This window comes from Podarcis pityusensis (assembly GCF_964106645.2).
Source record: "Podarcis pityusensis genome assembly, chromosome: 8".
Classification (NCBI taxonomy): domain Eukaryota; kingdom Metazoa; phylum Chordata; class Lepidosauria; order Squamata; family Lacertidae; genus Podarcis; species Podarcis pityusensis.
The window spans coordinates 2,617,974-2,643,524 of NC_138033.1; the positions used below are offsets into that span (position 1 = coordinate 2,617,974).

General features: G+C 48.2%; 1 protein-coding gene across 7 annotated transcripts; it reads left to right on the plus strand.

The window, feature by feature from the left end:
* The first annotated feature begins 388 nt into the window (after positions 1-388).
* GMFG (glia maturation factor gamma) lies at positions 389-21,759 on the plus strand. 7 transcript variants are annotated; one of them, XM_081019476.1, is made up of 8 exons: positions 390-548; positions 1,888-1,982; positions 6,243-6,339; positions 9,228-9,277; positions 15,802-15,859; positions 17,695-17,769; positions 19,946-20,019; positions 21,471-21,759. In XM_081019476.1, exons 2-8 carry the CDS (start codon positions 1,929-1,931, stop codon positions 21,540-21,542), a joined length of 480 nt encoding a protein of 159 aa, XP_080875602.1. In that variant the 5' UTR covers positions 390-548; positions 1,888-1,928; the 3' UTR covers positions 21,543-21,759. The 7 variants fall into 7 exon arrangements, with proteins under 7 accessions (XP_080875607.1, XP_080875602.1, XP_080875608.1 ...); XM_081019477.1 differs by having other exon boundaries at positions 426-485; XM_081019479.1 differs by lacking the exon at positions 390-548 and adding an exon at positions 4,473-4,811 and having other exon boundaries at positions 1,893-1,982.
* Positions 21,760-25,551: the final 3,792 nt, after the last annotated feature.

Here is a 25,551-nt window from a genome sequence, read left to right on the forward strand (position 1 = left end):
GTCCCCGTCCCTCTTCCCCCGCTCCAGTCCGCGGCGCCGTCGCCCCGCTACGTCACCTCCTCCCCACCTCCCTCGCCTCTCCATTGGCTAAGGCTGCCGCGCGTCAAGCGCCGACGGACAGCTGCCCGAGCCATTCAGCGGCTTCCTCACAGAGGGTCGGGCGGGGAGCGTGAACTCCCACCTCCTCCAATAGGAGAGCGGAGCTTTCCAACCCCTTAATCCGAGGGAGGGAGAGAGATCAGCCCCACCCCACGCTTTTTCCGCCGCCACTGAGCGGCGGCGGAAGGCGGGCTTTGAGCTCCCGAGCCGCCAATGAGCTGGCGGGAAGGGGCGGTGGGGTGGGGACGGAGGCGGGGCCTCCGAGGTAACGCTCCGCCCCCTCCGCTCGCTTTTCCCGCCCAAAGCGTCTCCTCAGGCAACGACATTCCCTCGCTTTTAATTTTCTGAGGAATTTAAACCGCCCCTCACAAATATGGATATACTCGGTCCGATAAATAATATATTTTGACCCATATTCCGAACAATAGTGTATCAAGCACTACGTGCCCGTGCGTGTATTCAATTTATATATTGAAAAAATAAATAATAGTTTTGGGTTCTGAGAGGCCAAGTGTTACCTGACATAAATTTATTTGTTCTTTTACTTCTCCTGAAAATAAAGAAGAAACTTAAACTGGCCGTTGCCCTCAAAGGAAATAAAACCTGTTCATATATCCAGTCATAACCAGAAATGGGAAAATTTTCCACAAGTGGACTGACAGCATAGTTTGTAAATGAATACAAGTTTATATGTATTGCATAAAACGCATAAAACAGAATAAAATACATTTCGCCGTTAAAATAATGAGTAAAAACTCGTAACTTTCCCCCACAAACTTCATCATAGTTTGGCAAACGGCCTTAACTGGAAAAATCACACAAATTTTAAAATGTCCCAAGGGCCAAAAAACAACAATGAAAGAAACGTGATAATTTCTATGATATATGGTACGGTTTTATTGTATATACAAAGAATGAAGCACATGAAAGTGAATTACCCCCCAGTTTACGGCACAGTTTGTCGAGTATAGACCGGATAGGGTTTTATTTCATTTTATTTTCCACAGTCCATATCCTGTAACAGAGAAAGTAAACAATACAATAAAGCGAAACATGTCAACTTTAATGGAAATGTCTATTATGGCTTGCCTGCTATTAGTACACGGCTAAGCTCCTAATATTGAAAATAGATTTTATATACAGTATTTATTTTTGGGATGAGCTCTTAGATCCTAATAACTTTCATTTGCTTCAGCTTTTCTATGCCTGAGACGCTTGTCCTTTTCCCTTTCCTGTGTTTGTTCCTATTTTGAAATGCAATAAAAACACAATCTGAAATAAAAGGAAATAAAAATAGAATTCTATGATTCTATGTCCACAACGAGCAAAGAGGAATGTATAAAGAAACCCCACAATTCTCTTTGCCAAGGCTTTTAAAAAATCCCTGCTTGACAATGGCATGAACTCTCCTTCTTTGGAGGTTTTTAAGCAAAGGTTGGATATTATTTTATTATTTATAGCCCACCCCATCTGGCTGGGTTTCCCAAGCCACTCTGGGCGGCCATCGGCCATGTTGATTCCTGCATTTCAGGGGGTTGGACTGGATGACCCTCGGGGTCCCTTCCAACTCTGCTATTTTATGATTCTGTGACCTAAGAAGTGGGAAAGGACCCAGTTCAAGGGTGTTTCCAAAGTCTGTGTCCTTTAATGGAAGTCAGTTATTTCGCAGCCATGGTGCACCCTGAGAATATAACAGGTGGGCTAAAGCCCAGAACAAGCCCAGGATTGCAAAAGAGGTTAAAAATAATAAGAAAATTGTTGTTTTTTTCCCCCTGGCTGTGTCTGAAGCAAGAGGAAGACCATGCAAGTAGTAGGTCCTCTGCCTGAAGATGGAAATTTTCTATTGGGTGACAGAGAGGAGGAACTGCTCAACAGTCCAAGAGGTATTAAGGGAACACCTAGTTTATTTGATAGAATTCAGATCTCCAGGGCCAGGCTTCCAAGGGCACCAAAGCAGCTTGCAAATGTCCTCTCATAGCTTCTGTCTATAATCTTTGAGAATTCTTGGAGAATTTGGATTGGAGGTGGGCAAATGTTGTTTCCATCTTCAAAAAGTGGAGAGGGGGCGGGGGAAAGACCGAGGCAACTACAGACCCGTCAGCTTAACCTCAAAACCAGGAATAATAATAATAATAATAATAATAATTTATTTATATCCCGCCCTCCCCAGCCAAAGCTGGGCTCAGAGCGGCTAACAACAGTAAAAATAGCACAGTTTACATAAAATCACAATCAATTAATTGAAATACATTCTAAAATCAATTTATTCTAAAATCAATTGAGAATCAAATTAATGGCAACCATTGGGCTAGAGTTCTGTGAGAATTACAGAAGCAGGGGGTCCTAGCACAGAAAAATCAAACAATCAGTCTGTGAGCACTTAGAAAAAGATGCTGTGATGACTAAGAGCTAGCATGGGTTTCACAAAAACAAGTCGTACCACAGTAATCTTTTTATTTTTTTATTTTTAGAGTTACAAGCTTAGTGGATCAGGGGAATGCCATGGATGTAATGTATCTTAATTTCAGCAAGGTTTTCAGCAATGTCTTCCATTATATTCTTGCAGAGAAGCTAGTAAAATATGGTCTAGGTGATTTTATTGTTAGGTGGAATACTAGCTGGTTGACTGAGTGAACCCAAAGAGTGCTCACCAATGATTTCTTGTCTTCCTGGAAAGAAGTGACAAGTGTTGCAGGGTACTGCCCTGGGCCTCTTGATTTTCAACATCTTTATAAATGACTTGGATGAAGGAATTGAGGGGCTCCAGTGGTCTTAGTAAGGGACGCGGGTGGCACTGTGGGTTAAACCACAGAGCCTAGGACTTGCCGATCGGAAGGTCAGCGGTTCGAATCCCCGCGATGGGGTGAGCTCCCGTTGCTCGGTCCCAGCTCCTGCCAACCTAGCAGTTCGAAAGCACGTCAAAGTGCAAGTAGATAAATAGGTACCACTCCAGTGGGAAGGTAAATGGCATTTCTGTGTGCTGCTCTGGTTCGCCAGAAGCGGCTTAGTCATGCTGGCCACATGACCCGGAAGCTGTACGCCGGCTCCCTCGGCCAATAAAGCGAGATGAGTGCCACAACCCCAGAGTCGGTCACGACGGGACCTAATGGTCAGGGGTCCCTTTACCTTTACCTTTAGTGGTCTTAGTAGACTACAAGCTTAACAAGAGCCAACAGTGTGATGCAGCAGCAAAAAAGCTAATGCAATTCTAGATAAACAGAAATCTAGTGTTCAGATCAAGGGAAGTCATAGTATCACTCTGTTCGGCCTTGGTCAGAACACATCTGGATTACTGTGTCCAGTTCTGTGCACCACAATTTAAGAAGGATGTTGACAACAGGAACGTGTGCAGAGAAGAACAACAAAGATGATTAAGGGTCTGGAAAACAAGCCTTATGAGGAGCCATTGAAGGAGCTGGGTATGTTTAGCCTGGGAAAGAGAAGACTCAGAATGGATATTATAGCCATCTTCAAATATCTATCAAAGAGCTGTCAAATGGAAGAGGGAACAAGCTTGTTTTCTCCTGCTCTGGAGGGTAGGACTCAAACCGATGGCTTCAAATTGACAGCGGAATGGTCTCCCGCGGAAGGTTGTCCCTCCTTCCTTGGAGGTTTCTAAGCAGAGGTTGGGTGGCCATCTATCATGGATGCTTTATCTGAGATCCCTGCATTGCAGGCGGTTAGACTAGATGACTCTCCGTGCCCCTTCCAATTCTACAATTCTATTTCAGGTGCCATGCGCTGGTAGATTCATCAAGATTGGTGTGTCTCTCTTATTCAAGAAGTAGTCACTCTACCACAGTTCGAGAACTGTAGGTGAAGGTGAAATGTGATTAGCAACCATCACTTTTCAGTAATCTCAGTGCCAGTTACCTGGAGAGAAGTCATCACCTATGTACAATTGGGTGTTGGTACCAAAAGGGACGCGGGTGGCGCTGTGGTCTAAACAACAGAGCCTAGGGCTTGCCAATCAGAAGGTCGGCGGTTCGAATCCCAGCGACGGGGTGAGCTCCCGTTGCTCGGTCCCTGCTCCTGCCAACCTAGCAGTTCGAAAGCATGTCAGAGTGCAAGTAGATAAATAGGTACCGCTCCGGCGGGAAGGTAAACGACGTTTCCGTGCGCTGCTCTGGTTCGCCAGAAGCAGCTTAGTCATGCTGGCCACATGACCCGGAAGCTGTACGCCGGCTCCCTCGGCCAGTAAAGCGAGATGAGTGCCGCAACCCCAGAGTCGGTCAGGACTGGACCTAATGGTCTGGGGTCCCTTTACCTTACCAAAGCTAGATCAGTCAGTCTCCTTTGGATGTTATTAGGCTGGTAACTGAATCCCACTGTTCATGCCTACTTTCTGCTTGTGTCTGTCCTTCTATTCAAAGGCCCAGCCTGCTCTGAGTCTGATCCTGAACCCTCTAGGATCTTTCTTGTCCTCTGCCTGTGGCTTCCCCTTTCGTAACTGCGAATGGAAACCTTTAACTTCTCTCTGGACTCCTCCCTACCACCAGCAATGACTTCCGCCCCAGCGGTCTTTCCTCTGCAGCTGTCAAGAGTGTGTGCCTGGCGGTGTTTCGCAAGTGCTGATGTTGAGCAGAGTGTGTCCTAACTAAAGCAAGAGCACAGAGATCTGCACATCCTGTCAGAAGGGCAAGCGGCTGAACCCAGAGCTGCAGCGTTTCAGCTGACACGGAGATAAGGCTGGAGAGACCTAAGGCAGAATGGTTAGCTGAAACAATTCTTAACGTGGGTCGGAAACAGTGGGTAGTGGGTGGTGGGTAGATTCTGCGCCATACTTGTGTCGAGCTACTTTGAATGTTTACTTGTAGAAAATCTGACCTCTTTCCTTGCCACTCAGCCCTTCCTCCTTGTTATTATGCAAATAAGATGTCCAAAATCTAGTGTTTCTAGCCTTGTCTTGATCCAAAATGCTGCCTCCGTCCTTGAAGCTTTTGTTGTGGCTCGGCCCAAGTTGGAAGCCACATCTTGACAGTTGGCAGACATGAGCTTCCTGTGTGGTGTGTGCAAGCCTGAGTGGCAGATCAACCTTTCAAAATGAAGGGACCTTCTGGTGTGGCGACGGGAGTGGCGTTTTATATAAGAATGAACACACTTAAAACAACAGCAAAAAATATAGATTGTGGATTATGAGAAAAGGTGTTGAGCCTTGTAAGACCCCTTACTATCATTCGAGCTTGAGAAGAGTTGGGACAAGTTTCTGTTTGGGATAGTTTTCTGTTATAAGAGACCCTGTTTGTGAAAAAGTGAGCTGAGATATGGGTGGACAGGTTGCAGGGTCTTGCAGAGAGCTTTGGCTTGGAGAGCATCCTAATAGAGACCCAGAGGTTTACCCACTGTGGCACCGAACTGTGTTTTGCAAGTGCTGTTAAGCAAGTGTTTTGCAGAGGGAGCTGGGAAAGCTGAGTAATCCAAACCAACCAACGCAGAATAAGTATGGGAAGAAAATATGAATCCTTATGACACAAATGTGGGGGGCAAATAACAAAAGAATCAGCTGGGTGCCTCTCTCCAGCAGAGAGCCCTCAGTAGCAATGCTTAAACTCACAAAGTTAAGCAGCACTGTGAAGTGTTAGGACTGTCGGCTGTTAAACTTTTTGCATAAGTCATTTAGTCTGTTTGCAAACTGCTTCCCTCTTTCTGCCTCTCTTGCAATGAACAGACCACATTGTTAAGTAAGTTTAAAATGCTTTACTAACAAAACATTACAAAGATCAGATTCATGCATTTATCTAAGCAGCAGCAGAAAAGACACAGGCAGAATACTCTTGGGTGGAAAATACAGAAAGATCGCTTCAGACATGTGCTCTAAGCTTGGAGCTTGCTTACGCACGTCTTCCTTGCTCAGTTACATCGTGCAGAGAGGGGGAGAAATGAACAGGAAGAGAAGGCTTCACTTCCTTCCTCATCAGAGAAGAGGGGGGCATGACCTAACTGAGTCTAGGAAATGCAGCTCTATTGCCTTAACCCCTTCATGCACTGACTAGCAGTCATGCATAGTTAAAGTTTGCTTGCAATTTCCCACAGTTAGTTCTAGAGGAGATGAGACTATGCCATGGTCATCAGGGCAATGAAATAACAAGGAGAATGGCCTGCTGGATTGGAGGAGAAAACCCACATTGCCTTTTCCATTGCAGTCAGATTCTCTGGTTGTGTGTGACGTGGACCCAGAGCTGAAGGAGAAACTGAAGAAGTTCCGGTTCCGGAAGGAGACTAACAATGCAGCCATAATGAGTGAGTTTACTATCCCGCATGCCACCTCCCTATTTTTTTCCTAAGATTGGGGGCTATGGTATTGTGGCTTGGCACACCTGCCATAGGAACATAGGAAGCTGGAATCAGACCACCTAGCACGGTCAACTAGCTGACAGCTGTCTAAACTGAGTGACAACGGCTCTTCTGGCTTTCTGGCAGTGTTCTCTCACAGTTCTACTTGGAAATGTGATTGGCATTTAAATACTCCTAAATAAATAAATAAAGGGACGCGGGTGGCGCTGTGGGTTAAACCACTGAACCTAGGACTTGCGGATCAGAAGGTCAGCAGTTTGAATCCCCGCGACGGGGTGAGCTCCCGTTGCTTGGTCCCAGCTCCTGCCAACCTAACAGTTCGAAAGCACGTCAAAGTGCAAATAGATAAATAGGTACCGCTCCGGCGGGAAGGTAAACGGCGTTTCTGTGCGCTGCTCTGGTTCGCCAGAAGCGGCTTAGTCATGCTGGCCACATTACCAGGAAGCTGTACGCCTGCTCCCTCGGCCAATAAAGCGAGATGAGCACCACAACCCCAGAGTCGGCCATGACTGGACCTAAGGGTCAGGGGTCCCTTTCCCTTTCCCTTTAAATAAATAAATGAATAAAAATTGGGATCTTCTGCATACACAGCAGATGCCCTACTACTGAGCTACAGCTCTTCCCCACCCAGTGCAAAACAGATGGGCTGCCCACATCTCACAAGTGAGGATGGCAGTCTCCTAAGCAGGCATCGTAAACAGCTTAGTACAAGGTGGTACCTAAATACTGGTGCATTTCAAGCCTTTGTGCTTCGTCAGGGAATGCTTTTAAAAAGAAAATAGAAACGAACGCAGTTCTCTGACAATGCGGTGTTTGTCTTTTCTAACCTGAGAAGCCTGAGGCATACCAGCTTGAAATGTGCTGGGGATCTGTGCACCTTGTATTAAAGTGGCTTTGATGCTGATGGAACGTCTGTTGGCAGCGGCATAGGCAATTCTTAACTGTAGTTAATCAGGTGTCACTGATAAACTAGAAGGGGGTGTGAAAGGAGCTGTTGGCTGTAGTCCTTCTGCATACCATTAGGCCACTGACTTAAGGGCCATTTCAGTCTCACCAGCAGTTCTCTGGCTCACAGCTCCCCCCACCTGCCCCGCAAAGTAATTTGTGAAGGCGAGGGAGCTTGGGCTTGGCTTTGATGTATTTATTTATTTAGTGCTCTTGTATCATGCTTTAAATCACCCAAGTGACCTCAAAGCAGTTTCCATACCAACAAATAAAACAAAATCATTAAAAATTCACGGGACACAATTAAAATATCAATAACGAAACCACAAAAGATCAGTGCTATAATGCAGAACAGACTCAAGGCACAAAACAGTCTAACCTATGGCCTCTGGAAGCTGGAGAAAAACAAACGACTTTTCACTAAGCAGCAGCAGCAAAAACCCATCAGTATCATGGGAACATAGGGATATCGGACGCTGCCTTATACAGAGTCAGGCCATTGGACAGATTTCAGGACAGATGAGAGAAAGTCTTTCTTCGTTCATGCAGCATATAGTTAAACGGTGCAACTCCCGCCCACAAGACGACCTGATGGCCACCAATCTAAAAAGGTAAAGGTAAAGGGACCCCTGACAGTTAAGTCCAGTCGCGGACGACTCTGGGGTTGCGGCGCTCATCTCGCTTTACTGGCCGAGGAGCCGACGTTTGTCTGCAGACAGGTTTTCCGGGACATGTGGCGAGCAGGACTAAGCCGCTTCTGGCGAACCAGAGCAGCGCACGGAAACGCCGTTTACCTTCCCACTGGAGTGGTACCTACTTATCTACTTGCACTTTGACGTGCTTTCGAACTGCTAGGTTGGCAGGAGCAGGAACTGAGCGACAGGAGCTCACTCCGTCATGGGGATTTGAACCGCCAACCTTCCAATTGGCAAGCCCTAGGTTATGTGGTTTAGACCACAGTGCCACCCGTGTCCCTAAATACCCTTTAAAGGTAAAGGTAAAGAGACCCCTGACCATTAGGTCCAGTCACGGACGACTCTGGAGTTGCGGCACTCATCTTGCTTTACTGGCCGAGGGAGCCAGCATCCAGCTTCCGGTTCATGTGGCCAGCATGACTAAGCCCCTTCTGGCAAACCAGAGCAGCGCATGGAAATGCCGTTTACCTTCCCGCCGGAGCGGTACCTATTTATCTACTTGCACTTTGATGTGCTTTCGAACTGCTAGGTTGGCAGGAGCAGGGACCGAGCAACGGGAGCTCACCCCGTCACGGGGATTCGAACCGCCAACCTTCCAATCGGCAAGCCCAAGAGGCTCAGGGATTTAGACCACAGCGCCATCCCTGGCCACCAATCTAGATGTCTTTAAAAGAGGATTGGACAAATTCATGGAGGAGAATGCTGTATGTGGCTATTATCGAAGGTGGCTGTGCTCTGCCTCTAGCAGCTGGCAGCAGTGCTTCTGAATTTACGGGTTTTCCATACAGTGGTACCTCTGGTTACGTACTTAATTCGTTCCGGAGGTCCGTTCTTAACCTGAAACTGTTCTTAACCTGAAGCACCACTTTAGCTAATGGGGCCTCCTGCTGCTACCGCACGATTTCTGTTCTCATCCTGAAGCAAAGTTCTTAACCCAAGGTACTATTTCTGGGTTAGAGGAGTCTGTAACCTGAAGTGTATGTAACCCGAGGTACCACTGTAATGTGAATCTGGCTTGGCCAGTGTGACTAGATGGGTCCGTGGCCTGATCCGGGAGGCGTCTCTTATGTCCATCTAGCTCAGTATTTTCTACAGTGACTGGCAGTGGTTCTCTGGGGAACTTGCACATGCAAAGCAGAGCTTTCTAAGAATGGAGAAATCCCCTTACTAGGTTTTTGTCTCCTCTCTCCTCAGTGAAGGTGGACAAAGACAGGCAACTGGTGGTGCTGGAGGAAGAATTCCAGGTATGTAAAACCTTTCCACTTCTTTTTTCTATTTAAAATGAGAATCATTCCTCCTGCTTTACTTTTTTTTAAGCCCCCTGTTTCAGGTCAAGTTTTTAAAAATACCCCTCATTTGAATTCAGAGGCAGCAAAAGAAGGCCGATAGGCTTCAGGTTGAAGCAACACAAAGGTGTTTTTATATCGTATTTGCCTGAATATAAGCCGCATCTTTAAAATTGAAGGGGGTGGGGGAAGAAAAACCCCTCCAAATATAAGCCACCCCCTTCCTCACTGCTCCTGGCTACATGGGTGAGAGAGCTGCACTGCGTTTCCGATGGCCTTTCCCCTTCCTCGCTCTCTCTCTTTCTGGCCTTGGGGGAAAAGATGGCGCCGCTTCCCACGCTCCTGGTGCTGTTTGCCCCACGCTTCTGGCTACATACTGTAATGTGGCGAATATACGTAAAGGTAAAGGGACCTCTGACCATCAGGTCCAGTCGTGACCGACTCTGGGGTTGCGGCGCTCATCTCGCTTTACTGGCTGAGGGAGCTGGCATACAGCTTCCAGGTCATGTGGCCAGCATGACTAAGCCGCTTCTGGCGAACCAGAGCAGCGCACGGAAATGCCGTTTACCTTCCCGCCGGAGCGGTACCTATTTATCTACTTGCACTTTGACGTGCTTTTGAACTGCTAGGTGGGCAGGAGCAGGGACCGAGCAACGGGAGCTCACCCCGTCGCAGGGATTCGAACCGCTGATCGGCAAGTCCTAGACTCTGTGGTTTAACCCACAGCGCCACCTGCGTCCCGTTGTGGTGAATATAAGCTGCACTTTAACTTTTCATGGTCAGAATTTGGGGGGAAAGTGCAGCTTATATTCAGGCCAATACGGTATATATGCTGTGCGCACACACACAAATTGCAGCCTGGTGCAAATTCCCCAACCTGGTGCCTTCCAGATTCCAAACATATTGGACTTCAGTGTGCTGACTGAGGTAGATGGGAGTTGTGGTCCAAAACATCTGGAAGGCACCGGGTTGAGGAAGTCTGGTGTGCTACACCCCCATGGCAGGTGTTCTGCTGCACAGACCAGAGCAAATGGCTCCAGGTGACTCATATATGTGACGCCCAACCACACAGTGTAGGGAAAGGTAAGCAACCCTCTGAGGTCACACGCAGGCTTACATGAACTGAGGAAAGTTCTCCCTAGCTACCAGGTGTGGCGATCAGTTAGATTCTGACTGTGGGGAGGAGGCTTCAGATTTCATCGCAACACTTACCTAATCGTTTACCTGCAGTGTTTGTACGCTGTATAAAAACAGCAGATTTCCCCCCCCTACAAAGCCAGCAAGTGATTGAGCTGCAGACTTTGTTGTGACTATAAAGTGAAGGCATTACAGAGTGGGGGGTTTTTTCTGGAGAAAAGCATAATTGTCTCCACTACAGACAAATGTAAGGCTTGAACAAGCTACTCTGCCCAATCATAGTCTTGTTGTTGGGAGGAGGTGGAAAGCAGAGATGTTGAACACTAAACAAAGACAGTGCAGAAGCAGAAACCTGCTTTTTTATATTGCAGGAGAGTGGAACTGTAATCAACCGGTTCTCTCACACATACATGTGTGCACACACTTACTTTTCACTTCACTTCACTTCAGCCTGCGACAGCAACTGAATTCCCAACTCTTCCAGCAACTGCCTGGAATCTGACATGGAACGACATCTCCTTTTCCCCAAAGAAATTGCATCAGCTCCTCCATTCCACCTTCCTGCATTCTTGACATGAATTTTGTCGGTACATTACAAATTACGAGGCTGGGTTAAAAGCAAATTGAATTTCAGATCAAGTTTAATATCTCAGGGGAGCGATGTGCTGATGGCGTCATTTGCTTTCATATTTAATTCAACACGTTATGCAAGAACCCTCACACGCGTTAGCGAAATGTTAATCAAATGGCAGCGCGGAATATCCACTCCGCTGTGTTTTAGGGAAGCAGGAAAACTAGCGGCGGGGGTTTCAAGGGAAGATCTCTTCCCATTTCCTAAAATATGAAACGACTGGCAAGTTTTGCTTGTCAAAATGGGAGCCCAGCTGCACACACTTTCCAAGAAAGGAACTGATGCATAATAACATTCCTCTGAAATAACCCAGGATGGTCCTAGCCTGGGAATGGAAGCTTCTAAACAGAGCCAGCTTGTTAGGGGATCCTAGAGCCACAGCTTGCTGAAAACAATGGGCTGGAGGGTGAGTTTGTCCAAATGTCAATTAGTGCTCCATTCTCAGTTCACATCACTTAATTATTGTGCCTGCTGGCATCATCTGGCGGCGCTTCCAGATGGATGCTGTTTGGGGTAGGATCCAGTGACGTCATCAGGGCCACCTTAAGCATGTCTGGCGCTGCTTCAGAGTTGCATGGTGGAGGTGGGCAAGGGCGGTGAGCTGATGCTGGGAGGGGCCCATCCAGCCTCCGCCTCTTCCCTGGCGCTCTCCAGAACTTGGCTCCCCGGCGCCCCATGCCACTAGCCTCTATGGGTAAGACGCCCCTGGACATCATGACAAAACCAGGGTGCTCAATTACAGTTGACTTGGCACCTTTGCACGGCAAACTCCCTCCCTCCCCCTTGGCCCCCAAACCAGACTTTTTGTGATAAGGAAAGTTAAAGAGAATTGCCTGGGATAACAATTGCTTGGTGCATCTATATGGGCATACCTCATGTTACGTTTGCTTCAGATTGCGCGTTTTCAGCTTGCATCCCATGGTGACCCAGAAGTGCCAGAAAGGGTTACTTCTGGGTTTCACTGCTTGCGCATGCGCAGACATGCAAAATGACATCACGCACATGTGCAGAAGCTGCGAAACGCGACCCACGCATGCGCAGACCTGGGTTGCATTCCTTTCAGGTTGCGAACGGGGCTCCGGAACGGATCCCGTTCGCAACCAGAGGTACCACTTTACTCGCCCCACAAACAAATAAGAACAAACACTCAATAAATAGCCAACTTCACTTAACCTTCCTGCACCCTTTGTGCAAACAAATAAGGATGAATAAGGCTCAATCAACAGGCCGCCAACAAGTGACTTTACCCTTAGCTTTTCAGGCTCTGAGGAGGCCTCGTTTACATCCACCTTCCAGCCTTGCCCTCCATCTCGCTGCTAGAGCACCGAAGTCTGCAATCTCACACATCAGGAGTGTGGAACCCGTTGCTCTCTAGAAGGTGTTGGACTTAAATGCCTACCAGCCCCCGTTAGCATGGCTTGGGGTGAAGAATGGTGGGAGATGTAGTCCTGCAACACCTGGAGGGCCACAGATTTCCCCATCCCTGCTATATGCATTTATCTGGAAACAAATTGAATTCAGTGGGATTTCTGAGTGTACATGCATAGGATTATTCACAAGGCTGGTGAAGGAGGGCCAACTTCTGCACCTTTAACAAGCGGACTTCCAGTCGCCCCTTGGGCCACCTGCTTCCATTTCTTCCCCTTGGTACAAGGTGCCCAAGACTCAGCTGCGTCAAAGGGCACAGCAGTCTTGAACAGGAAGGCTGTTGATCCTTCCAGCCATCTTGTTTGTACGTATGTGGCAGCAAGCTCTGCTTAATTCTGCTCCTTTGCCAGTTCATTACAGGGCTTGTGGTGCCTGCTTGGCTGCAGCAAAGAGGATTAGATAATGGGCTAATTCAGAAGAAAAGAACTTGTGAGCCCTTCCTTCCTTTAGCAGCAGAGATGAAAAGGCAGTGGGAAGCAGCAGTCTTCAGTGAGGGAGGTGGTGCATGCTCCTTCCTTTCCTAATAATAATAATAATAATAATAATAATAATTTATTTGTATCCCGCCCATCTGGCTGGGTTTCCCCAGCCACTCTGGGCGGCTTCCAACAAAGATTAAAAATACATCAAAACAATACATCAATCCCTAAGCCCAGTTTCAAACCCACGGAGGACACCTTGCGGGACCGTTCCTCTCCCATACACCCAGATAGAGGACAGAAACCTTTCAGCTACCGCTGAGCCACAGAGCCATACACCTTTGTGCAATGTCAGAAGTGACAAGCAGAATTCAGCATCGTGGGGGGGGGGGCAATCTGGGTGCAGCTGCCTGGAATGCTGGGTGGGAGCAAGGGCTAAGCAGAGTGCCACCCTTGGCATTCGATGCCAGACACACCTTTCAGCCTGCGCACTGGCATAGCATCTGAGCTCCACCCTTGACAGGGAATAGCCAGAGAGCAATGGCGGAGGAGATGTTGTACTGCATAGACCTGGGCTCAAATCCCTACTCTTCTGCAAAGCTCATTGAACACTACCCCCCTGGGCTTTTCCAGATGACCTATTTATTCAGCGTTCATCCTTAAGTGTCTTATTGTTTCCCAAGGGTTTATATACCACTTGATTGTAATGAAAGCTCAAAGAGGCGCTGACAGAAAGAATAAAACAAAAAAATTATCAGTAATAAATAGTTAAAAACAATGATTTGATCCATTCCAAACAGAATTGAAATCAACGATAAGCTAAAAGCTGGATTAAAACAAATGCCAGCATTCTGTATCTGGATTTTGTTGTTGTTTAGTCGTGTCCAATTCTTCGTGACCCCATGGACCAGAGCACACCAGGCACTCCTGTCTTCCACTGCCTCCCGCAGTTGGGTCAAACTCAGGCTGGTAGCTTCCAGAACACTGTCCCACCATCTCGTCCTCCGTTGTCCCCTTCTCCTTGTGCCCTCCATCTTTCCCAACATCAGGGTCTTTTCCAGGGAGTCTTCTCTTCTCATGAGGTGGCCAGAGTCTTAGAGCCTCAGCTTCAGGATCTGTCCTTCCAGTGAGCACTCAGGGCTGGTTTCCTTCAGAATGGAGAGGTTTGATCTTCTTGCAGTCCATGGGACTCTCAAGAGTCTCCTCCAGCACCAGAATTCAAAAGCATCCATTCTTTGCCGATCAGCCTTCTTTATGGTCCAGCTCTCACTTCCATACATCACTACTGGGAAAACCATAGCTTGAACTATATGGAGCTTTGTTGGCAAGGTAGGCTTGCTTAAACAAAAATGTTTAATTTTTTGGCACCTGTTTTGGCAGGCGCCCAAATGAGTACAGTGAAGGCACCTGCCTGGTGACGACAGGCAGGGAGTTCCAAACTGTGGGTGCCACACTAATATATCAATGTATTAGAAGTGCGGAATGAGTATTATGTGACACTTGTAACAGTGCCAGTTCCTTGGATCCATAGGTGCCAACTCCCTGGGGCCCTGAGTGCCCGAGCACTCACAAATTCCCCATGAAGGGGCCAGGCACCCACAAATTTTGGTGCCAGGGTCATGCACGCTGCATGGCACCCACAGTCCCGGTGCTAAGCTGGCACTCCTGCATGGATCAATGAGCTCAAGTGGGCACATATAGGATAAATTGATCTCCTCTGAAGGAGAGGGTATGTAGCTTGTGAGTCCTTCTGGATCCCTTGCTGTTGCTTGAGGCTCGGGTGGCCTCAGTGGTGTGGAGCGCCTTCCATCAGCTTCAGCTGGTGGCCCATCTGCGCCCTTATCTGTTGTCTATGCTCGACTTCTGTTGTCTATGCTCTAGGTTAGATTACTGCAATGCATTATATGTGGGGCTGCTTCTGAAGAGTTCGGAAACTTCAGCTAGTGCAGCCTGGTTGCTCACTGGGGCAAGATGGACTGAGCATATCACACCGATCCTGGCTCCGACCGCACTGGCTGCTGATTAGTTTCTGGGCCCAATTCAAAGTGTTGGTTTTGCCCTATAAGGCAGTGGTAGGCAACCTAAGGCTCATGGGTCACAAGCGGCCCCCGGGGTCGTTTAACTGGCCCACAACCCGCCCCCGAATTGAGCCACCCGCTCAGCGAGTCCCCATGCGCTGCACTAAACTGGTGCAGCACGGCGCGGGGACTCGCTTCCGCAGCACCAGAAATCGCGTCTGCGCAGACACTGGAAATCACAGGCATGCGCGCTCACACACACACGCAATCCGGCCCACAGAGGGATCTCTGCTGGAGTGAACCGGCCCAGGCAAGGCAAACCTTGCTGACCCCTGCTATAAGCCCTTAAACTACTCAGGACTGCAATACTTCAAGAACTGCCTTTCCTTATGTGAACCAACCTTGGACCCTGCAATCGTCATCTGAAGCCCTTCTTCATGTGCCTCCACAACAGGTCTGGAGGATGGTAAAATGAGAAGGGGCCTTTTCTGCGGTGGCTCCCTGCTTGTGGAGTGTTCTCCCCGTGGAGGCTCACCTGGCGCCATCATTACATATCTTTAGGCGCCGGGCTGAAATGTCTTGCTCCAACCAGACAACCAGACCTTGGCCTGATTGACATTCACCCTGATAGGATTGTGGGGAGTTTATTTCCCTTCCTGTTAATCACTCGCTCGTCCTACACTATTCAATTTGCCCATCACTTTCCAAACTGCAAACAGCCACAGTTTTTGAAAAACGGATTTGTTGTGCAGGGGGTGGGGGTGGGATCTCATCCCTTCCTACGCAGCTACTCCCCTTGGGAAGTCCCTTATGTACAAAACTGATGCCTGTTTTTGTGATCTTCTTTAGGACATCTCTCCAGAGGAGCTGAGAAGTGAACTGCCAGAACGCCAGCCTCGATATCCTAGTGTTGTTTCAGTGTGTTTGTGAGAGGGGAGGGGACAACCTGATTCGGCCCATACACGCTTCCATGCTCAGCTATAGTTTTGAGGAGGTGGACAGAGAAAGGGTTTCCAATGGATTTCGGGATAGGCAAGCGGAGGCCTAGTTTGTTTATAGAATTTTCTGCCAGAAGATTCTGTGATGGATGGGATGGGTAAAAGGTAAAGGTAAAGGGACCTCTGACCGTTAGGTCCAGTCGCGGATGACTCTGGGGTTGCGGCGCTCATCTCGCTTTGCTGGCCGAGGGAGCCGGCGTACAGCTTCCAGGTCATGTGGCCAGCATGGCTAAGCCACTTCTAGTGAACCAGAGCAGCGCACGGAAACGCCGTTTACCTTCCCGCCGGAGTGGTACCTATTTATCTACTTGGACGTGCTTTCGAACTGCTAGGTTGGCAGGAGCAGGGACCGAGCAACGGGAGCTCACCCCGTCGTGGGGATTTGAACTGCCGACCTTCTGATTGGCAAGTCCTAGGCTCTGTGGTTTAACCCACAGCGCCACCCGCGTCCCCTGGATGGGATGGGGGACAACTGCAATTCCTTTCTCATTCAAAGGCATAATACCCTTTTTGAGGCGAGGCGACTGGAACACAGTATCCCCAATGCAGTTGCATGATATAATTCACACGCAACTGGAGCAGGAACCAAAGATGCTTTTGGACTAATAAGGCCAGTCCTGGATGACTTGGGCCCTTTTTCACACATAGTATGGACACAAACCTTTTACGACTGGGCTGTCAACAGCTACTAGCTGTGATGGCTCTGCTCTGCCACCAGAGTCAAAGGTAGCAATGCTGGGACCCACAGGAGGGGAGAGTTGCTCTTGTGCTCACGTTCTGCTCCCTGGGTTCCCACGGGTGACCACATTGAGAACAGGGTGCTGGGTTACATGGACCATTAGCCTGATCCAGCAGGCTCTTCTTATGTCCTTATCCTGCATTCTTAGGACAGGAAGTAGCCCAGTGCCTACTGGGGAAACAATAATGATAATGATAATGATAATGATAAATAAATTTATTTATACCCCGCCCTCCCTGGCCAGAGCCGGGCTCAGGGCGGCTAACACCAATAAAATCACAGTAAAAAACATGATGGGGGGAAAAAACAACAACCCAATTTAAAATACAGGTTAAAATGCAATTTAAAATGCAGCCTCATTTTAAAAGTAGCCCATAGATCAAAACCGTAAGGGGAGGGAAACATAAGGGTCAGACTGAGTCCAAACCAAAGGCCAGGCGGAACAGCTCTGTCTTGCAGGCCCTGCAGAAAGATGTCAAGTCCCGCAGGGCCCTGGTCTCTTGTGACAGAGCTTTCCACCACGTCGGGGCCAGTACTGAAAAGGCCCTGGCCCTAGTTGAGGCCAATCTAACCACCTTGCGACCTGGGATCTCCAAAATGTTGTCATTTGTGGCCCTTAAGGTCCTCCGTGGGACATATCGGGAGAGGCGGTCCTGTAGGTACGAGGGTCCTAGGCTGCATAGGGCTTTAAAGGTCAAAACCAGCACCTTAAACCTGACCCTGTACTCCACCGGGAGCCAGTGCAGTTGATACGCACTGGATGAAAACAAGAGAGAGAGAGAGAGAAAAGAAAAGGGGGGGGGGGAACATTGGGGAATGTGATTTGTGGGTTTCCGCATCCAGGGAGCTCCAGAGCCTAAGGTGTCCTCACAGAGGAAGCTCTCTTCCACCCCTTTGCCAGTTGGAGACAAGCTGGTCCAGTTCCTCCCCGCCCCCCAATGTCTACCTTGCCATGAGATGCCCAGTTGCTTCCTTGACTGTGCCTGTGTGTGTTTACATTTGTAGTTTACAGCTATAAATACGTCCACGATGATGGCCGGGTCTCGTACCCTCTCTGCTTCATCTTCTCCAGCCCAGTCGGTGAGAACCAGTGACTTCCTCAACTGAGGGTGACCAAGGGGGTGGGATTCTCGGCTTCCTGTCCAAAGAGTTGAGCTTGGTGTATGTTGAGAACAAATGCGAAGTTTGAGGGCACTGGCGGGGAGGCCTGTAGGGTTTGATTCTGAGTTGGTGCCGCACCAAAGGGCCAGGTTTCAGGGCCCTGGGCCTCCCCGTAACAACAGCCAAGCTTATGGGCGTTGTAACCCAAAAGGTTTTGAATGGGGCCAGGTTGGGGGAAGCGATTATAACTGGCATTACTGTGATAATGGCCGTGTTCACACCATGCATTTTTAATAAAAGTTGTTATTAAAATTTGTAAGGACAAAAAGGGGAAACTTTTGCACAGAAACAATAGGAAATCTTGGGGGGAAAGCAATAAAAAAATAATAATAATAATAATAATAATAATAATAATAATAATATTTATACCCCGCCCTCCCTGGCCAGAGCCGGGCTCAGGGTGGCTAACACCAGTAAAATTACAGTAAAAACATGTTGTTGTTTAGTCGTGTCTGCCTCTTCATGACCCCCTGGACCAGAGCACCCCAGGCACTCCTGTCTTCTACTGCCTCCCGAAGTTGGGTCAAACTCATGCTGGTAGCTTTGAGAACACTGTCCAACCATCTCTCGTCCCCTTCTCCTTGTGCCCATCTTTCCCAACATCAGGGTCTTTTCCGAGGAGTCTTCTCTTCTCATGAGGTGGCCAAAGAATTGGAGCCTCAGCTTCAGGATCTGTCCTTCCAGTGAGCCCTCAGGGCTGATTTCCTTCAGAATGGAGAGGTTTGATCTTCTTGCAGTCCATGGGACTCTCCAGAGGCTCCTCCAGCACCAGAATTCAAAAGCATCAATTTTTCGGCGATTAGCCTTCTTTATGGTCCAGCTCTCATTTCCATACATCACTACTGGGAAAACCAGAGCTTTAACTATATGGACCTTTGTCGGCAAGATGATGTGTCTGCTTTTTAAGATGCTGTCTAGGTTTGTCATTGCTTTTCTCCCAAGAAGCAGGCGTCTTTTAATTTCGTGACTGCTGTCACCATCTGAGTAAAAGCATAATGGGGGGGGGGGGAATAAATTTAAAATATAGATTAAAATGCCATTTAAAATGCCTCCTCATTTCAAAAGTAGCCCATAGATCAAAACCATAAGGGTCAGACTGAGTCCAAACCAAAGGCCAGGCGGAACAGCTCTGTAACATGAGGTTCAGCCGGAGAAGATGAAGCAATGGCCATATTTCCCATGTGAGTGGGAACTTAGGAATTCACGTACAGGTTTGCCACATGAAAAATTAAAGGAATGAGAGATAGCTCAGTCGTGGGTTCGAGTCCCATATTGGGCAAAAGATTCCTGCGTTGCGGTGGGTTGGACTACATCACGCTCATGGAACTTTCCGACTCTGGTTCTATGATCATAGATTCCCTTGCTTCCTAGTTTGTTGTAGTCCAGGAGAAATACAAAGATAAAGAGCATCCATCTATCTAAACATACTTTTGCAAAGTCTACACCTTGGAACAAACAGGATGGACCATACGGCCATGGGCTTCTTCATTTTGAAACAAAATCATGCCATATTGCAAAACCATCGGCACGGAGAGTTGTTAGGAGACCCCAATTCCCTTCCCAGAGCGGTTTAATACTTAGCCCCTCTTCGCAGGGAACAGAATTGCAGTCCTGGGAGGGCAACAGGGGCCTCCTCTTAGCACCCTCAAAAAAACCCAAAAAAACCTACAGCTCTCAGAAATTCTCTGGGGGACGTCATCTCTGTTTAAAGTTGTATACTGGTGCTTCAAATGTACGGTGTGATCACGGCAAATGTCTTTGAACATTCCAAAGTGCTATAAAAACAAGTCATTTGAATGATTGAACGCTAGTCATTTGTTAGGTTCCCCCCCCACCCTACCGGTGGAAAAACCCAACAAATTCCACTTCTGTCGCAGAGAGATAAGGCAGTGCCCTTCAGCATCTGTCTGCCTTGGGTTCAAGTCCCAACGTCGCCGTAGCAGGAGCTTGTTTTGTGGCCTTGGGGAAGTCCGCCTCTCTCCACCTCAGCCAGTCCTTAACTCCCTGACCCGCTGTGGATCACAGCGCCCATTGTGAACGAGATAATGAACAGTCATTGCAACTAAAGGAGCTGCCTTCTCCTTTCCCCTCGCAGGGTGCAAGCCGGAGCAACAGATGATGTACGCCGGGAGCAAAAACAGACTGGTGCAGGCAGCTGAGCTCACCAAGGTATTCCAGGCATACTCCTTACCTCTGGTTTTGTCCCTGATCGCTTTGGCATTGTTTTTGGCCTCTCTTCCTGCCAGAAACAACCCCCTCCCCAGCCTCTTGGGATTCTAGAGAGCAGCCTGGTTGCCTGGCGCAACCCGGAGAACGTGCATGTAACCTTAAACCCCCAGGAGAAGTGGAAGAGGATGAGGCAACGGTGCTTTCTCCCTTACATCTTCCTCTCCCCCTTTCCCCATGCCTATAGGTGGCTTTTTGGTCTTGGGCAGCGGAGGATTCTTGTTTTGGGTGCCAGAACCGGGGTTTGATTCCTAGACCAGGAGTAGGCAACCTAAGGCCCGGGGGCCGGATGTGGCCAAATTGCCTTCTCAATCTGGCCCACGGACGGTCCGGGAATCAGCGTGTTTTTACATGAGTAGAATGTGTGCTTTTATTTAAAATGAATAATAATAATAATAATAATAATAATTTATTTATACCCCGCCCATCTGGCTGAGTTTCCCCAGCCACTCTGGGCGGCTTCCAATCGAGTGTTAAAAACAGTACAGCATTAAATATTAAAAACTTTCCTAAACAGGGCTGCCTTCAGATGTCTTTTAAAAATAAGATAGCTGCTTATTTCCTTGACATCTGATGGGAGGGTTTTCCACAGGATGGGTGCCACTACCGAGAAGGCCCTCTGCCTGGTTCCCTGTAACTTGGCTTCTCGCAGTGAGGGAACCGCCAGAAGGCCCTCGGAGCTGGACCTCAGTGTCTGGGCAGAACGATGGGGGTGGAGATACTCCTTCAGGTATACTGGACCGAGGCTGTTCAGGGGTTTAAAGGTGGGAGCCAATGTAGGTCTTTCAAACCCAGTGTTATGTGGTCCCGGTGGCCACTCCCAGTGCATCTCTGGGTTATTTGTGGGGCATAGGAATTCATTCATATAAAATATAGTCTGCCCCCCCCCATGGTCTGAGGGACGGTGGGCCAGCCCACGGCTGAAAAAGGTTGCTGACCCCTGATTTAGGCCAACCCTTGAAGCCAAGGAAAGAGAGACTGCCACGTCTTTCAAAAAGTGCGATATATTAAATAATAAAATCCTCACCTTAGCCCAGTAGTAGGGCACCTGCTTTGCATGCAGAAGGCATAGAAACATAGAATTGTAGAGCTAGAAGGGACTCCCAAGGGTCAACTAGGCCAACCCCCCCCCCCATGCAGAAATCACAGCCCCAGGTTCAGCTCCCTGCTTCTCTGAGTAGGACTGGGAGGAGACCTCTGCCTGAAGCCTGGAAAAGCCGCTGTTACTCAGCATTGACATTAATGGTCGGACTGGGTGTAAGGTAGAATTATGTCCCTACTCTGCCCCAGCCAGCTCCTTAGCTACCTGGGAAAGGCAGGGAAGGATGCTTGGCCACATTCTCAGCCTAGGCAGACCGCCTTCTCCACCTGACTGCTGCTCTGTTTCCCCCCAGGTCTTTGAGATTCGGTCCACAGACGACCTGACGGAGCAATGGCTCAAAGAGCGCCTGGCCTTTTTCCGCTGATTGGTAGGGTAATCCTGGAGGGCTGGACCTTCAGTAAACTCCCCACTCATAGCAAGCCCTGTAATCTCACTCCCCCTCCATTTCACCCTAGAGATACCACCGCACAGTGGGTGTATGTGGAATATAGGGAAATGTAGCTGACCTATTGTCTCCATGACCAGCACCACTGGCTTTCCCCCGCAGAGGAATTAAAATGAAATAAAGCGATTGGACCTAATTCTCCTTTTCTTTTTGCATTGCGCTGAGCCTGTGTTCTTTATGCTTGAATTGTGATCTTCTAGGGAGGGACATCTGGCCGCTAGCTACCCTTGGGCCTCCTCCAGGATCATTGAGCATTTATGCTGATTTGCTTGCACAAAGCTTACCCAGAGGTTGGACAATGCCTGGTTTTCAGCTGAGCATTTGTTCTGATTTGCTCGCAGGGAGGTTATACAACAATGAGCATTTGTCTTGGTTGCATCCTTACTTGCTTGTGTGGAAGTTATATGTTTTCCTGTTAACCAGTCATTCAGCTTACACTTTTAGTGCATTTTTTAAAAAAACACTGGCTCAAGCAACAGAGCACTTTAATCCATTGCACATACCTAAATTTTTGGTATGCAACTGAATGCCTCCCACAAAATACCGGCAGGTTTATCTCGTTTTGGTCATGTGCACACCACACATTAAAGCACATTTATAACAGTCATGGCTTCCCCTAAAGAATCCCAGCTCACCCCTTAGAGCTGCAGTTGACAGCACTCTTAATAAACTACACTTCCCAGGATCCTTTGGGGCAGAGCCATGTGCTTCAAATGCACTTTAAATACATAGCTTGCGTTTCTCCCCCACCACAGTGCAACCTTTCGCCACCTGGTGGCGCCTTCTGTCCATCAGATGGGTGCCAGGTGGGACAGTCAGATGTTTCCTGTCAAGTTCTATTATATCAGGGGTCGCCAGGCTTTCAATATGAGGTCTCACATCTCAAATAGCTGGGGAAATGGATGGCGTCCACAAGTGTAGCTTTTCAAATTGCAGAAGGGCTGTGGTGGCAGAAACTGCACACCTGCTGAGAGGATTTCACCACAGGCTTGCCACTTCGTCACAGAAGCATCAAAGCAGTTCCTACAGCACTAAAGCACCACCTTATCGCCACCCACCCAAATCTCTGTCTTGATGTATTTTCTGCCCAGTGCAGAGGTAAGATAGAAGGTGCTTTTTAGAAGCTGTGTAATGAAATGATCTTACACATATCAGTTTGTCTTGTGTGATTGTCCTCACAGCGGCTAAATTAGGTGACTGCATGGCCAAAGTGCTGGAAAAATGCAAATACATTTCCTCCTCTTGACTTTGTAGTTAATTCATGTGTTACTTTAAACCACCAGAGGGCATGATTTTGTCTAGTAATATAGCCAGCTCTTGCTTGTAACCTCTCTATCTAAGCTAGCTCCAACCCTAAAACAGGAGCCATTATGTTTGCTGTTCTCTCTGGAGAAGATGTCTGCTGTTTTCTTTTTATCATCTCCATTCATTCTGGTAAATAGTTCCTGCATGAATAAAGCCTTTGAACTCCAGAAACTGTAAGCAATCATTCCAATCTAATTCACCCAAACTGCAAGATCTGAAAACCCAAAGTAGGTCCAGAAAAAGGCATATGAAAGAACAACTACATTCTAAAAATAACTTTTAAAAAAGCATGCTTGGAGCTGTTCAATTCCTCCCCACCACCGGAAAAAGTGGCTGCTTGGACCATCTGACCTGGATCAGGGCTGTGTGGAGGGGTGTGTGAAAGCCTTTCTGCCCTGCATGATCCTCCCCATTCCAAAGTCACCCCCCCAGCTGCTCTGGGCCCCTAAAGGTGCTGTTTCCAATAACTTCTTCTTGGTCAGACTTGACTGGGCAGCCATCCATTCTGCCTGAACCTGCTCTTTCTGGCTCTCTCTGCTTGCCTTCTTCTCTCTTTCTTAGTCTCGCAGGACTTCCCCATCGCCCCCAGTCCCGGGTCTCATCCTGCTCCCTGCACCTTCCGCCGGCTCAGCATCATGGCGACACCTTCCAGCCGTGCCGTGAAGCTGATAGCTGATATGGCAAATAAAAAGGAAAACACTTCTTTTATTTCATGCGCCATTAATTCAGGGAATTCATCGCTGCAAGATGCGGCTGTGGCAACAAGCCTAGATTAGGCCTATTCATAGAGGTGCCGAGGTCTCCCAATGCCTATTAACCTTGATGACTAAGTTTAGACACACATTCCCCTTCAATAAGGAACCGTGCGCTGCTCAAAAGCTTCTGAGGGACATCTCATTGACCACTGCACCGAGGATGCGCGCTGGACCAGGTCAGCTTCTCCTGGAAATGAGGAGAGGAGCTGAGTGGGGGGAGAAGGGAAAAGAGCAAAGAAGATGAGTCAAAGGAGAAAGGTTTTAAGGAGAAATATTAGACTGGTGAGAGATATTAAACCACTGTAGTGCTATTACTACCACCAAAAGATGGGAGACGGATTGTCCCCGGCAGGAAAACACTGCATTTCAGAGATATATCACCCCCTGGAGACCTCCATGAGGGAGAGCGATGCCCCCCCCCCGAGGGATTCATATCCTCCAGAGATCGGGGGTAATTATTGCTTCGTTTATATAGATGGAACGAGCTTCCCTCCATCTACCCGCCAAATTAATCTGGAAGGCGATTAAGCAGCCTGCCATGGGTAGTGCTTTCTGCTGAGCGGTTTGCTCTTCCAAGGACAAAAGGATGGAAGAGGAGAAAAGGGGGGCTATGATTGTGTGTAAGTAACATTACTTAACATTGATCTGCGGTCTGGCTGATCAGCCGTTGGGTGAGAACCTGAGCCGACGGCGACTTGCTCCAGGAAACCGGGTCTGGATATTTGCACGCTGTTCACAAGCGGCATCGCCTTCGCCCCGAGGGAAAGAAGCAAGTTTCTGGACCTGGGAGGCGTGGAGCACAGCTTCTGAAAGCCATTTGGGTTGCTAAAAGCTGGGAGTGCCAGAAGGACCTGTGCAACTGCCCATGACAATGCCGGATTCTGCATATGACCAGTACATAGCTGTCAACTTTCAGATTTGAAAATAAGGGATCAGCAGACTCACCTGTCCTGGGGACAGTCTACGGGATATCTAACAATCCGGGATAGCAGCGGGAAATGGCGCTGGAATAAGGGAATTTCCCGCAAAAAAAGGGAAGGTTGACAGCTATGGACCAGTATAAAGTAAGCAGCACATAAGCGGCACACAAAACTCTAAAAAAAACAATTCTACATTCTGTTGCTGTTGTTGTTGAGTCGTTTAATGGTGTCCGCCTCTTCGTGACCCCCTGGACCAGAGCACGCCAGGCACTCCTGTCTTCCACTGCTTCCCGCAGTTTGGTCAAACTCATGCTGGTAGCTTCAAGAACACTGTCCCACCATCTCGTCCTCTGTTGTCCCCTTCTCCTTGTGCCCTCCATCTTTCCCAACATCAGGGTCTTTTCCAGGGAGTCTTCTCTTCTCCTGAGGTGGCCAAAGTCTTGGAGCCTCAGCTTCAGGATCTGTCCTTCCAGTGAGCACTCAGGGCTGATTTCCTTCAGAATGGAGAGGTTTGATCTTCTTGCAGTCCATGAGACTCTCAAGAGTCTACGTTCTAAATCTTATATTAATCCAAAAATTGAGAGAGCTATGTACAAGATCTACTACAGAAGCCACAAACAGAAAACTCATCCAAATTGTGTCCAAAAGGAAGACACAGTCTTTAAATGTTCCTTTAGCCAGGCGCCTGTAGATATCAACAAAGGTAAGCTGGATCAAACAGAGTGTCGGTGATGTTATGCTCAAGGGTTAAATATCAACGAGGATAAGTTGGATCAAACGAAGTGTCGGTGATGTTGAGCACAATTCTGTATATGAGCTGCAGGGCCTGGGGACAATTTGGACCGTAATACTGGCTGCCTCAGCTGCCAATTTAGTGAGAAAGAAAACGAAAAGAAGGCTGTATGAATAGCTTGCTGGATCAGGGCAGTAGCCCATCTAGTCCAGAAT